This window comes from Taudactylus pleione, unplaced genomic scaffold (genome assembly GCF_031769625.1).
Source record: "Taudactylus pleione unplaced genomic scaffold, aTauple2 ptg000381l, whole genome shotgun sequence".
Lineage (NCBI taxonomy): Eukaryota > Metazoa > Chordata > Amphibia > Anura > Myobatrachidae > Taudactylus > Taudactylus pleione.
This window is the reverse complement of record NW_028284782.1, coordinates 2582529-2598044: the sequence shown is the minus strand read 5'-3', so window position 1 is coordinate 2598044 and position 15516 is coordinate 2582529. Positions and strand designations below refer to the sequence as shown.

General features: G+C 45.5%; 1 protein-coding gene across 2 annotated transcripts in view; it reads right to left on the bottom strand.

Annotated features, from left to right (window-relative positions):
* The window catches only part of LOC148507817 (uncharacterized), a 103495-nt gene that overhangs the window by 15362 nt on the left and 72617 nt on the right, over window positions 1-15516 (bottom strand). For both annotated transcript variants that reach the window (XM_088445483.1, XM_088445484.1), the window contains exons 8-9: window positions 6980-7087; window positions 1378-1448 (exon numbers count right to left, since the gene is read on the bottom strand). In XM_088445483.1, coding sequence (XP_088301609.1) covers window positions 1378-1448; window positions 6980-7087 — 179 coding nt within the window. The remainder of the gene's footprint in view (window positions 1-1377; window positions 1449-6979; window positions 7088-15516) is intronic.

Here is a 15516-nt window from a genome sequence, read left to right as displayed (position 1 = left end):
GTGCTAAGATACATCCCTGTTACCGCCCAGGAATGCCTGCTACATTTTCAATACACTTCTGCCTGCAGTGCACCTGACTTAGGGCCTGATTCAGACCCAGTCGCTAACAAGCGATCGCTCATTGCTGGCAATGCTCGCTAATGTGCGCATGCGTATACATTACATTGCGCGTGTGCGAACTAGTCCGAGCAATCGGGAAGCGCTCGCTCGCCCAGCAAAGACAGCCCAGTGGAATGAGTGACAGGAAAGGCCGTTTGTGGGTGGTGACAGGGGCTGGCCACTGGACACAGGGGAGTGGATGTGCGAACGCAGGCGTGCCTGAGAATCTTAATGCCATTTGAGAGTGTGCAGAATTAAAAAGGAGCGTCATAGGACACGTCACCTGGTTGTCTTTCACACTGAAGTGCTCGCAGTGCTTGCGGCAAGGTATAGTCAACCTCAAGCGCTGCGAGCACATCCGATGGTGCTCGATGTACCAATGTTTTCATGCACTTCCAGGAGATGATGTGCACAAGTGGATGTCTTATGAATGGCTGGTGGGCGTCTGCATACACAAAGTGATCGCTCGCCAAGACATAGTGGGTGTGCTAATGCCTTGCCGTGCAATCGCCTGCCTTGCTGGGAGTGCGCTGGATTTGCATACGCTGGGAGCGAGCGATTGCATCTAGCGAGCAGGTCTGAATCAGGTCCTTAGTCACATGTGCAGCATCAAAAAGTAATCACTCTACTACATCCGACATCGGCAATGTGTCCCCCTCTGAATCAGGCCCATATGCTCTAATCAATTGATACACGCAGAGAGAATATCCAAAACTATAAAACTGTAAAGGAAAATTGTAATGGATTTCAAAAAGTATTTGTAATCAAGTTATACATAACTGATCCAATAAATGAACTAAATTATCGGGCAGCATGGTTGCACTGTGGTTAGGACTGCTGCCTCACAGAACTGGAGACATAAGCTTGATACCCAACCACGGCCCTATCTGAGTGAAGTTTATATGTTTCTGGTTTTCTAACACAATTGAATAACATATTGATATAGTTGTATTGGCTGCTGACTAACTTATACCTGTTGGTGTCAGCTTGTGTGATAGGGAATTGAGACTGCACACTCTAATAGGGCAGGGACTGATGTGAATGACAAATATTCTCTATACAGCACTGCACAATTTGTGACACTATATAAATAACCGTTTCTATTAATATAGGATGGAGGAGAATCTTTGCCCCTGTGAGACTGTATGTCATTTTCCCTCACTGACATGACAGCACTGTTTTGTCTTTTATACAATCAAGCAGTATATACATAAAAATGTATGAAACAATCCAAAGACACAGAATGTGAATTATTCATTGTATGAACTGATAGCTTACCGGCTGGCGCTGTGAACATGCTTTAATCTGTTCGCAAATAAGAGAAATCTTGGATCCTTTTTTTCCACTTCCTGTAAAAACAGAGAAAGTTGACGTGCAAGACAGGAAACATCATCTGATAAGGCAAAGTGCAGCGCTGCTATTATAAGTGCTATAAATGGTATAACGTGCTGGGCCTGAGTTTTCACTCTGCAAGGGCTGGTGAAACTGTGTTGGAAAACAAAGACCCTCCCCCATTTTCAAGAACGCTGGCCATCACTACCCTTTCACTGGTCCCAAACAGCATGTCAATCATGCTGAGGCCTAGGGGAAACTGCGACCACCGTCACAGTCAGTGGTCAACAAATGCGCAGTACAGATCCTGAACATGCCCCGATGATTAAACATCAGAGTTGTGCATAAACCATTGAGTTTACATACAACTCTGAATTAGGCCCAATATATGGGACCAGCAGAACAGTAGTTCTTGAGATCCTATAATTTATAATGTTCTACTTAATCCTTGGTTTGGAATTGAATACACTGAGCTGTCTCACTGCCGAACCCCTTTATTATTACTACTATTATTATCCTTTATTACTAAGGTGCCACAAGGGTTCTGTAGTGCCCTTAGAGGGATAAAAGGGAAAAAGGAAAAGGTACAGATCTCTATTCACCAAGGAGCAGTAATGTAAAAAGTAGGGGTGAGCAGGTTCGGATTTCTGAAATCCGAACCCCCCCGAGCCCCCCCGATCCGAGGCCGATCCGAGTCAGGCTCGACTTTTCCCGCCTGACTCGGATCTGAAATCGAGGCAAAACGTCATCATCCCGCCTTCCGGGTCTCGCGGGTTTTGGATCCTATATAAGGTACCCACGTCGGCGCCATTTTCTCACTCGGCTGTGGACAGTGAAGAGGGAGAGTGGGAGTTAGGGCTGGCTGGGCTGTGTAGTGTAGTGTAGTGTTGTAGTGTAGTGCAGTGTAGTGTTGTGCTGTGCTGCGCTGTGCTGCTGTTGTCCATAGGGGCTGTGTCCACTACTTCAAAGTCCATAGGGGCTGGCTGGACTGTGTTGTGCAGTCAGTTGTCCATAGGGGCTGTGTCCACTCCAAAGTCCTGTGCAGTGTCCCAGTCCTAAAGGGGTGCTGTAGTGTTGTCCAGGGGGTGCTCTGTCCATCAGGGGTGTTCCCCCCAAGTGCAAAAAAAATATATATTTTTTCTGTGTTTGTGAATTGTGTGCACTGTGGCTGCACGTGCATCAACAAAGGAGTAGCGCCAAGCGTGCGCCTGTGTCCCATAAGTAAAAGGCCAGCTGGCTTGTCCGTTAAAGGGTGCTGTAACCCCCAAAGGGCACTCCAAACAAAATAAAAAAATATATTTTTTTGCGTTTGTGAATTGTGTGCGCAGTAGCGGCACGTGCATCAACAAAGTAGTGGCAAGCGTGCGCCTGTGTCCCATAAATAAAGGGCCGGCTGGATTGACCGCTAAAGGGTGCTGTAACCCCCAAAGGGCACTCCAAACAAAATAAAAAAATATATTTTTTTGTGTTTGTGAATTGTGTGCGCAGTAGCCGCATGTGCATCAACAGAGTAGTGGCAAGCGTGCGTCTGTGTCCCATAAATAAAGGGCCGGCTGGATTGACGGCTAAAGGGTGCTGTAACCCCCAAAGGGCACTCCAAACAAAATAAAAAGAAAAAATGTTGGTGTTTGTGAATTGTGTGCGCAGTAGCCGCACGTGCATCAACAAAGTAGTGCCAAGTGTGCGCCTGTGTCCCATTAGTAAAGGGCCGGCTGGCTTGTCTGTTAAAGGGTGCTGTAACCCCCAAAGTACACTCCAAACAAAAAAATATATATTTTCTGTGTTTGTGAATTGTGTGCACTGTAGCCGCACGTGCATCAACAAAGGAGCAGCGCCAAGCGTGCGCCTGTGTCCCATAAGTAAAGGGCCGGCTGGCTTGTCCGTTAAAGGGTGCTGTAACCCCCAAAGTACACTCCAAACAAAATAAAAAAATATTTTCTGTGTTTGTGAATTGTGTGCACTGTAGCCGCACGTGCATCAACAAAGGAGCAGCGCCAAGCGTGCGCCTGTGTCCCATAAGTAAAGAGCCGGCTGGCTCATTTCTTAAAGGGTGGTGTAACCCACAAAGTGCACTACTCTCCAGCAAAAATAAAAAAATATTTTCTGTGTTTGTGTGCACCTTAGCCGCACGTATATATCAATATAACATAAATGGAGGACCAAACTTTCTCCGATAAAAATAAAATAGGGAAAGATCAAGAACCACTTCCTCCTAGTGCTGTTGCTGCTGCTGGGAGTTGTTCATCATCCCAGAGAGGAAGTAGGAACACCACTACTTTTACTAAACAATTGACCCTCCAACAGTCCCTAGCGAGGAGGATGAAGTACGACAGCAGTCATCCTGAAGCAAAACGTATAACTGAGGCTTTGACTGCTATGCTGGTGTTAGACGTGCGTCCGGTATCCGCCATTAGTGCAGTGGGATTTAGACAATTGATGGAGGTAGTGTGTCCCCAGTTCCAGTTCCCATCTAGATTTCACCTGCATCCTCAAAGCAGCAGCGACAAGCGTGCGTCTGTCTGTTAAAGGGTGATGTAACCCTCAAAGTGCGCTCCACAAACAATAAAAAAATTATTCTTTTATTTTCTCTTTGTGAAATGTGTGGGCTGTAGCCGCACCTGCATCCTTAAAGCAGTAGCGACAAGCGTGCGTCTGTCTGTTAAAGGGTGGTGACACCCTCAAAGTGTGCTCCACAAACAATAAAAAAATTCTTCTTTTTTTTTCTGTCTTTGTGAAATGTGTGGGCTGTAGCCGCACCTGCATCCTTATAGCAGCAGCGACAAGCGTGCGTCTGTCTGTTAAAGGGTGGTGTAACCCTCATAGTGTGCTCGACAAACAATAAAAAAAATCTTCTTTTTTTTTCTGTCTTTGTGAATTGTGTGGGCTGTAGCCGCACTTGCATCCTCAAAGCAGCAGCGACAAGCGTGCGTCTGTCTGTTAAAGGGTGGTGTAACCCTCAAAGTGCTCCAAAAAATAAAAAACTATTTTTTTAATGTGTTTGTGACTTGTGTGCGATGTAGCCGCACGTGCGTCAACACAGTAGCAGCGCCAAGCGTGCGCCTGTGTCATAAGTCAAGTGCCGGTTTGGACATCTGGTCCGGACTGAAGGACGTGCCAACAATTTCTGACAAGTCTACTGTCACTACATATGATACTGTCCTCAAAGCAGCAGCGACAAGCGTGCGTCTGTCTGTTAAAGGGTGGTGTAACCCTCAAAGTGCGCTCCACAAACAATAAAAAAATTCTTCTTTTTTTTTCTCTTTGTGAAATGTGTGGGCTGTAGCCGCACCTGCATCCTTAAAGCAGCAGCGACAAGCGTGCGTCTGTCTGTTAAAGGGTGGTGACACCCTCAAAGTGTGCTCCACAAACAATAAAAAAATTCTTCTTTTTTTTTCTGTCTTTGTGAAATGTGTGGGCTGTAGCTGCACCTGCATCCTTAAAGCAGCAGTGACAAGCGTGCGTCTGTCTGTCAAAGGGTGATGTAACCCTCAAAGTGCGCTCCACAAACAATAAAAAATATATATTTTTTTCTCTTTGTGAAATGTGTGGGCTGTAGCCGCACCTGCATCCTTAAAGCAGCAGCGACAAGCGTGCGTCTGTCTGTTAAAGGGTGGTGTAACCCTCAAAGTGCGCTCCACAAACAATAAAAAAAAATCTTTTTTTTTCTGTCTTTGTGAAATGTGTGGGCTGTAGCCGCACCTGCATCCTCAAAGCAGCAGCGACAAGCGTGCGTCTGTCTGTAAAAGGATTACATCGGTGACAGCATCCAAGTAGGCATGTCAGACAGTCCGTACATGTACTGGCAGGAAAAAGAGGCAATTTGGAGGCCCCTGTACAAACTGGCTCTATTTTACCTGAGTTGCCCCCCCTCCAGTGTGCACTCCGAAAGAGTGTTTAGTGCAGCCGGGAACCTTGTCAGCAAAAGGCGTAGGAGGTTGCTTCCACAAAATGTGGAGAAGATGATGTTCATAAAAATGCCTCCAGAACGTACAGAGGGACCTGTGGTGGTGGATTCCAGCGGAGACGAATTAATACTCTGTGAGGATGAGGATGTACACAACACTGAAGAGGGTGAGGAATCGGTGAATGAGGAGGATGAGGACGACATCTTGCCTCCGTAGAGCCAGTTTGTGCAGGGCCAGATTAATTGCCAGCTTGCTTTGTGGGGGCCCAAACGAACCAATCATTTCAGCCACAGTCGTGTGGCAGACCCTGGCGCTGAAATGATTGGTTTGTTAAAGTGTGCATGTCCTGTTTATACAACATAAGGGTGGGTGGGAAGGCCCAAGGACAATTCCATCTTGCACCTCTTTTTTTTCTTTGCATTATGTACTGTTTGAGGCCTAGTTTTTCAAACTGCCATCCTGTCTGCCACTGCAGTGTCACTCCTAGATGGGCCACGTGTTTGTGCCGCCCACTCGTGTCGCTTAGCATAGTCATCCATCTACCTCGGTGCAACCTTTTGGACATAAAAACACTATTGTGAGCTGTGAGGTGTTCAGAATAGACTGGAAATTAGTGGAAATTAAGGTTTTTGAGGTTAATAATAGCATAGGAGCAGAAAAATCAACACATTCTGTGATTTTAGCTGTTTTTATGCTTTTTTTCAAAAAAATACAGATCCAAAACACAAAACCCAGAACCCAAAACACCGAAGGGTGGTTTTGGCAAAACCAATCTAGATCCAAAACACGAAGAAAGATCCAGATCCAAAACCAAAACACAAAACACGAAAAGTGGCCGGTGCACACCCCTGGTCAAAAGTATTAAATCCCCCCCTTCTTATTACAAGCCTATAACAGCACCCTTCTGTCCACAAGAGGGGTAATAATATCCATCATCTCGGAGCCAATGAGTTACATACACTTAGCAACTTTAGGCCCCTACACACAAGACGATTTTGTTAACGATTTGGCCGATTCCGACACATCGGAACAACAATTCATTACAATTGTCCAGTGTGTACGCACTCTCGTGGGGTCGTCAGCCGCATCGTCTAATCTTCTGCATATCGGGCGGTCGGGCACTGGAAAGCCCAGTGTGTACGAACCGCTCGATACATTGGCCCATCGGCAGGGGGGTCGTGTGTGGCATCGCTGGGTATACATGCAGTTTAGTGTGGTACCCAGTCTCTGTTCTACTACTCACAGCTTTTCTCCATGTTGCTGATGTGAGCGCTTATGCAATCTGTATCCTGATGTATATTAGGTATTCTCTGCATGCTCACTGTTAGCATTAGGGAGACTTAACTAACTAAATGACTGCATTATAGATTATGCAGGGTGACCTATATCCATATATTTTATACATATTTAACAGACATACATAACAAATAGAAATCTTTACTATAATATGTTTCCTTTAAAAAATATCCAAATAACTTTTACAAAACTTCTCATCATACATATACGGTAACTTTCTAAATCTCGCTAACATATTGGCATCACTTTCCATTAAAGCTCTAGTTGTTTGGTTCAAGTTTTGCAAATCTGTTGCAGTACTCAGACTTTTTCTCTGCATTCATTCGTTCATTCATTCATTTACACACCATGACGACAAAGTGCAAGAGATTCATCCCAGGTTTGTTGGCTTTTGTGTCAGCAAGTTTGTTTAGAGATGACATACGAAAACCAGCTGCATTCCCAGCATAGCCACCCTGCAAAAACACAACATATCACACAATAAGGAAAAGGAACATAAGCCGCGGCAGGGGGCTGTTTTATGGGTGCCAATATTGCCAGTTATAAAACTTATGAATACAAATAAGGAAGTGTCTCTACATCCTCAGTGGCAGTCTGTAAGCACCTGTGCTGGTGTAAGGAGATGATAAATGAGCATGAGAGGCACTTGACTGGTATCTTCAAAAGTTCAAAGGCTCCGAAATAGACAAGAGACCCCTTGCATATGTAGGGGGAGATCTTAAGTTACTTAATTCATGTGATAATAAGTTACCATCTTGGGTGGTCAGTGGACTGCTCTAGTGTTAGGGAATAATTGTATATTGCTTCTTTGAAGTGAACTGTATATTTTATTTATAACTAATAATAATTTTAGCTTAAAATAAAATGTGTAATAATAAATAAAAAGAAAAGTAGTTGCAATATGTAAAATATTTATACCCACAATAATGGTGTAGACACAAGGGACCAATACATATACCGTATTTTTCGGACTATAAGGCGCACCTAATAGCCTTAAATTTTCGCAAAAATAGGCCATGCGCCTTATTATCCGGTGCGCCTTATGTGTGCACTGAGTTCCAAAATCTGTAAGAATGTTGTTGTGCGACTTTGGTAAGCGCTTCGCTTGATTGACTGTCGGACCATTTTCTGCTGGCACCGGGATGTAATACGTACACTGCGATGACCCCAGAAAATGGCACCAGTGAAGAGAGCGTGGGAGCGATGGATGACAGACGGCGAACATACCTTTACTAACACTGGGAGGCAGCGCCAGGCGAGTTACGCCACCATATGTGAATGGATCGTGGATGCCTGGGCTAAGGTATCTGCCTTAACTGTTGTCCGAGCTTTCGTGAAAGCCGGCATCATTGCTGAACAGCCACCTGGTAACGAGACTGACTACGACAATGATGAGAGGGAACCCGGCATGTTTGACAGCGAAATTGCCCAGCTGTTCAATTCAGACACAGAAGATGAGGAGTTTGATGGATTTGTGGGAGAATATTGATTAAAAAATAATTTGAGTGTATTGTTAAATACCTAGTGGAATAAAGTTCCACCAAACTCGATGTTTTGCTTCCGTTACCTTTTTTTACCATTTTAGCATGCGTCTTATAATACGGTGCGCCTTATGTATGGGTCAAGTACAGAAATAGACCCCATAATTGATACTGCGCCTTATAATCCGGTGCGCCTTATAGTGCAGAAAGTACGGTATATAACGATAAGAGAGATAACAATACAACTTTTCTTGGTCATCCCCATCCCAACTTTTCTTGGTCATCCCATGTCAACACTTAAGAATGGGAAATACTAAAGCAATGTACTACTAGGTAGGATAGGAAACCAGATGTCAATACCTAGTAATCTGTTCATTTTTCAACTGTTGTTACTACTAACTGCAAGAAAATGTGCCCAAACCTGGCTGCTTTAATTGCTTTAACATCCCAGTGATAATGTTTAAGAAAAGTATGCACTGGAGACCAGGTTACCACCTGGGAGATCACCTATAATCAGTGGATTTTGTGGTCCATTGAAAAGAATGCTTTTTGTATTGCCTGTACTATCCATCTACTGACTCTTGTCACAGTAGATGCTTGGCCTCCCTTGTGTCAATCTGAATAGTCTATTTGTGGTTCTGACTGACTCAGGCACTCATATATTTATTTTTGGACTCATCTAGCCACAATCAATATATGCCACATCTCATACTGATCCTTCCGTGAGTCAGTGAAAAATACTGACAAAGTAATCTATTCATTGAGATGGAAAGACATCACCACCTTAGGAAGAAATTCTTCCAACCATTATGGAGAGAAATGTCAGTTGCTTGAGAAAGACATAAAAGTGCTTGATAGGTAACAAAAGGTCACCATACTTTTCAGCATTGTGTACAGTGGTATCTCTGGCCAAATTAGTACTAAGACTATTAAAACTGCTCAGTCCAAGCACATTTTCCAAAGCATTGGAAAATAAGGGGAAATTAAAGAAACACAAAGGCCAGGGGAAAGTTCAATGTGTCTGCTCTGCACCATCTGGCCTCAGGCAAGGCGTCTTTCAGAAAAATATTTTTAGTTTGGTGGTCTGAGGAGTTGCCATCAAATATATCTCCAGAAGACCCATCTGTCCACATTCTTTTGAAAGCTCTCACGACTTCCCATGTGCATTTGTTGAGAGTATTTCTACTTAAGAAATCTGCTTGAAGATGGAATCTTGCTGGGACGATGATTGCTGTCAGTGAGAGTAAATTGTTCTACCTCCTGAAGAAACTACCTCCTGTGCTCTTTTTTGTTTCAGTTGACCATTGCTAAAATGTAATATACTCTCACTAGTAGATAAGCTTCTTGTAACTTCTGCACCAAGAACCTATGAACAGCTTGCAATGGAAATATAATGGGAGGTTTGTCTGTCAGACTCTGGGGGAGATTTATCAAATCTTGGAGGCAGATAAAGTGGAGAGAGATAAAGTACCAACCAATCAGCCTCTGTCATTTTACAGGCTGAGCTAGAAAATCGACAGTTAGAAGCTGATTGTTTGCTCTGTGCAACTTGTCCAATTTATCTCTCTCCAAGATTTGATACATTCCCCCTCTGACTCCATACAATGTGGCCCCTTGTATGGACTGTACTTGCATGAAATAGGGATCTCCAACCTTAACATGAGACTGTTATGGTCCTCATTTCATAGTAGTCCATTCTAAACTCAATACTTTTTTTCTGAAATGTGTCAGATCCTGCCACCATCTTAGCTTATACTGCCAGACCATATCAAACTGATTACTAAATTTCAGGATAAATGATCAAGTTGTTTACATATTCCACCTGGCCTACCTTACCATTGAAAATATGGCCTCCAACTCTCTATGAGACTGACAATCTGCCAGGCTCCAATCATTTCCTAGTAAATCACCCAGATAATAGAATATGAAAGCACACCAACACAACAACACCAAAACACAACTGCAAATCATAAAAACACACTGAAGCTCCATTGCTATGGTAACATCTAGATAGGTGTTCCCGTGATCTGTGGAGATTAGGCAATCCCCTTGCTGCCTTAGAGAAATTATGGTTGCTATGGACTCTATCATAAACCTTTTCACGGTTAGTCCCTATTTTGTGGAAAATAATTAAACCTTTGGGCTTTCTTCAGTTTAGTAAGCATCTGATTTCTACTTCCAGATGAACTGGAGATGAAATCAGCAAATTCCAAACCTAATAAGAGTCTTCCTTAGAAAAGGCATAGTATCCGACACATACTTCAGTGCAGCAGCTGCTATAGCCAGAGGGCTCTTTGTTCTAGATACTACCACATATGTATCACACCTACAGCCATGTCATGTGCAATGCTGCTTTTTCCTAACACCCAACTTAAAAACTCCACATTATCAATTCATATGCTCAGACAGCACTAGAGACAGAAATTCTTCAGAACTGTGTCCAGTCTAAAAACAGAAGAGATTTTTCCTGTGACATCCTCATCTTTTAAGATTTCAGCCAAGTCATGTTGTCCTTCATCTTAATTCATAGGGGACTCAAGAGCCAAACTCAGCTCTCCATGCCTGTCCCGGTGTTTACAGACTGATGCTTTCTGAATACCTTGATGCACAGCCTCCTTGATCCAGAGCAAAACATTTGAAGGACCTTGTGACTCACTTCTTCTCCAACGCACTGTTCACTTAGCTTATTAAGGGACATTGGGAGTTATGCCATGCATGTAATAATCCTACAATGTTTCCTTTTATGCCTATGTTTTCTCTGTCCTGTTTCAACAGACATAGACAAGCTAAAATAAGAACACTAAATGCTAAGCGCTAAACACTCAAATAGTTATTACGGAAAAAAAAACATAACCGCAAGACCAAAGGAAGAGAACAAATTAATTTCCTATCTAACCTGGGGGCAGTTTTCTGTGTGACACTGCATTGTACAATAAAAAGACACCTAAAAAACCCAGCAAAACTTAACCAACTTATAGTGTTATAGTGTAATACTACCTGCCAGCTACAGTATAGCAGCGTAACAGTGCAACAGTCTGATAGTCTAAAAACAATAGCAGTACACACTCACAGTCAGTCATAATGTTTTATCACTCATCACTGTCAGATTCACAGTAGGGGCATTGTAGCCGAACCAGCCAATCCAGTAACTGATTTGATTTTTTTTGTGCCACTAACCTGCATGTCTTGGTGATTCATTTGGCTCCTAGTATTCTCATTAGAAAGGTGAGCCAGAATCACCACCTTGGAGAGGGGCACAACCATGCAGCTGGTCACAAAACATTGGAATCTTATCTCTGAGCTTCAACTACTGTAAAACACCCTGTATTGTCAGCAACAATAAAGTCCACTGTCTGTCACATCAAATCTTTGTCTGGGAATACTGTTGTCCTGCAACAGACATGGGTACATTAAAAAATTAACAATATAGTCTTTGCCCATTGGGAGCCCTTTGTAGAGAGTATTGTCATCTGGCTGACCTTCCCACAACAGACCCTTTTGACCAGGTGTCGACACCAGAATATCGACATGTTCTGAATATTGACATGATACTGTATGAATGTCAACACGTTTATTATGTCGAAATGTAAAATGTTGACATTGACTTAATGTCAACATTGCCAGAATATTAATGTTGTGAATGTCAACAGTCGGCATGTTTAGCCCGAAAACTAACCTTACTCCAACTCTAGCTGCAGCCTAACTTAATCCTAACACTAGCCACAGCCTAACTCTAGTCACAGCCTAACTCTAGCCACAGCCTAACCCTAACCACAGTCTAACCCTAACACTAGCCACAGCCTAACCTTAACACTACCCACAGCCTAACTCTAGCCATAGCCTAACTCTAGCCACAGCCTAACCCTAACACTAGCCACAGCCTAACCCTAACACTAGCCACAGCCTAACTCTAGTCACAGCCTAACTCTAGCCACAGCCTAACCTTAACCACAGTCTAACCCTAACACTAGCCACAGCCTAACCCTAACACTAGCCACAGCCTAACTCTAGTCACAGCCTAACTCTAGCCACAGCCTAACCTTAACCACAGTCTAACCCTAACACTAGCCACAGCCTAACCTTAACACTACCCACAGCCTAACTCTAGCCACAGCCTAACTCTAGCCACAGCCTAACCCTAACACTAGCCACAGCCTAACCCTAACACTACCCACAGCCTAACTCTAGCCACAGCCTAACTCTAGCCACAGCTTAACCCTAACACTAGCCACAGCCTAACCCTAAGACTACCCACAGCCTAACTCTAGCCACAGTCTAACTCTAGCCACAGCCTAACCCTAACCACAGCTTAACCCTAACACTATCCACTGCCTAACCCTAACACTAGCCACAGCCTAACTCTAGCCACAGCCTAACCCTAAACACAGCCTAACCCTAACACTAGCCACAGCCTAACCCTAACTACAGGCAGGCTCAGACTGGGCTACCGGGGAAATAAGGTAATTCCCCAGTGGGCCCAACTGCACTGTGGCCACGCTCCTTTTTGTAAGGGGCGGGGCTTAGCGGGGAGCGAAAAGGAGGGCATGCTGCCATCATAAGCAGAGCCAGGGCTCTCAACACCCATGAGAAGTGTAAATCCGTGTACAGGTGAGCAGGCGACAGATTCCGTCGTGCATGGTGTTCTATCTGCATCCCAGACCATGGTAGACAGTGATGGCTGGACGTGCATTTGGGATGGTGTGGAGGAGGTTGTCAGCGCTATCACGGTGCCCAGTCTCATAGCTCTTTTCTTCCTACAGAGACCACAAGACACCAGTAGCGGTGACACCTCCAACACGTGGTGCTGAAAAATCTCTGAGTTTACAGCAGATCCTCCTTGTGTGCTGCAATAGAAGGTAATCCTCTGCATCACTGTGCGAGAGGTGAGTCTATGTCAGTAATAAGCCCATAGTACTGGCACATATATCACATCATGTATGTCCTGATGACAGTTTAAAGAACTGAATCAATGATAAAGCCTACCTCTGAGTTTTCATTCTATAGTGCACCCCTTTGCACTAATATATATATATATATATATATATATATATATAATTATAAGGGCACAATTGTGCCCTTATGTTAAGGCTGAATCTAAAAATACGCAATTCTCCCATAGAGAACTCCTAAGGGAGGGGTCATGATGTTTAAGGGGCTACACCTCAAAAGATTTTGGAGGTACCAAGCTGAAATTTGGCACGGGTAGGTAGAACTGTTGCTTGATGCTGCATGACAAATTTCAGGGCAAAATCATAAAAAATGAGGATTTGGGAGTAATCTAAAGTTCCAACTGACAGTTTTTTCTGACACTCAATTAGGGTCACTTTTCTGCGGTTCTCTATGGGGGATTTTTGGGAAGGCATAACTCAGGGCGAGACTTTTGCCTCTCAGACAATGGGCCTCATTCAGACCCACTCGCAAGTGCCTATGCGCTCGCAAGCGGGTCGATGATGGGGCACTGCGCACGTGCCGCGTGTGCACGGTGCGTGCGCAAGCCCCGGAGCGAGAGAGAAATTCTCCCACTCCGGGGCTCGCTACAAAAGGGACGGCTCGCCCTGTTTTGTAGGCATGGTGGGGGGTGGCCAGACAAATGGAGGCGTTCCTGAAGGAACGCCTGCCGTTTGTAGGCGGCCCAACAGACATCACCAGTGATGTCAGTAGGGAGCTTCCTGCTCTGTTAGAGCAGGAAGCTGCCTGGGGCTTGTGGTAGATGGGACAGTATGCAATCGGGAAGCCGACTGCCTAAATACTGGCAGCCGGCTTCCCGACTGTCATATCCCGGCAAGGGTAAAATGCCGGGCGTCTAGATGTAGACAGCCGCAGGGGGGGAGGGTTAGGTTTAGGGCTCCCGGGGGGGCTTTGGGATAGGCACCCCCCCGGGAGGGTTAGGGTTAGGCTAGGGGGAGGGAGGGTTAGGGTTAGGCACCCCCGGGGGGGACTTAGGGTTAGGCACCCCCCCGGGGGACTTAGGTTTAGGCAGCGGGGAAGGGGGGGTTAGGGTTAGGCACTTAGAGGGGGGATTAGGGTTAGGCACTTGGGGGGGGAGGTTAGGGTTAGGCATCCCTAAGGAGGGTTAGGGTTAGGGGGGTTAGGTTAGGTTAGTAGATACTCACCTATCCACGATCGGGATTTCCAGCGCTGTCGGGCTTCCGCTGCCAGGATCTCTGCTGATGTCGGCCTGCGGTATTTCATACCAATTCCGATGGGACCCTACCGCAAGGGTCTCCTTGCAAGCCCCGATGGTCGCGATGGTCTTGACCATCGCGACCATCAACCTGGCCGCTCGCTAAAGCTGTGGGTGGTCACAGCTTAGCGAGCGGCCAGGAGGCCGTTTCTTTACAGAGAAGCGGCGGCCTCATTCAGAGCGAGCATTTTGCGAGTGGCTCTGAATGAGGTCCAATGAACGGTTCTCACCATTGACATCAATGGTGAGAACTACTATGCCCATTTCAAAATTGGCGCATAAGCGCCATTTTTGAAATGTAAAGATGGCTGCGGCGAGTCAATCACAGCTCGTGATGTAATCGCCCCACCCCCTTGGCTGGTTTATATAAGCCAGTGCGAGCACACAGCAGGACAGTCCGTCAGCGGAGAGGCAGGAGAGAAGACCTGCCTAAGAAAGAAGATGCCGGGGAAGTCCTGAATGTGCGGTGGCCACGAAAAAGAGCTTAAAGGCCGCCACCCTCCAGGGGAAGATGCCGTGGAAGTCCTGAGGGAAGCGGCAGCCATGAAAAAGAGTTTAAAGCCTGCCGCCCCCCAGGTGAATGTGCAGAAATATAAAATATTAAAACAAACGGTGTCTTTGTTTTATTTTAATATTCCTTTTACAGGGGTACTATAGGTACCAGTGGGCCCTTAATCACCCGCTTGCTGGTACTTGTGGTTCTCCAAGTACCAGTATGTGGGTGAGGCCTGCTGGGACCTGTAGTACTACTGCAAAATACAATATTTATACTACACTATCAACCCGGCACCTGTAGGTCAGGGGTGCCGGGGATAGCCCCGGGCTATCAGCCTGGGCCTGGGGTGCCCTGGAGAGGGGGGCCCCTGTATTGGGGGTTCCACAGCTCCCCAGGGATCTTCGGCCTGGGCTGACTAGCGGTCAGGGGCGATGCTTTGGCCAGGGGGCCCGGTGAAAGGGCTGGCATTATCACCCTGCTAGAAAAAGTCTGGTGCTGGTTCCGGAAGATACAGGGGAACCCTACTCATTTTTTCCCCTGTATTTCCAGAACCAGGACCGGCTCAGAGCCCAGTGTTGGTTGCCTTGAATACGGGGGACCCCTACGTTGTTTGTACCCCGTATTTTGGCAACCAGGACTGATTCTGAAAAGCCTGGTGCTGGTTGTGCTAAAACGGGGGACCCTATGTCGTTTGTCCTCCGTATTTTCACAACCAGGACCGGC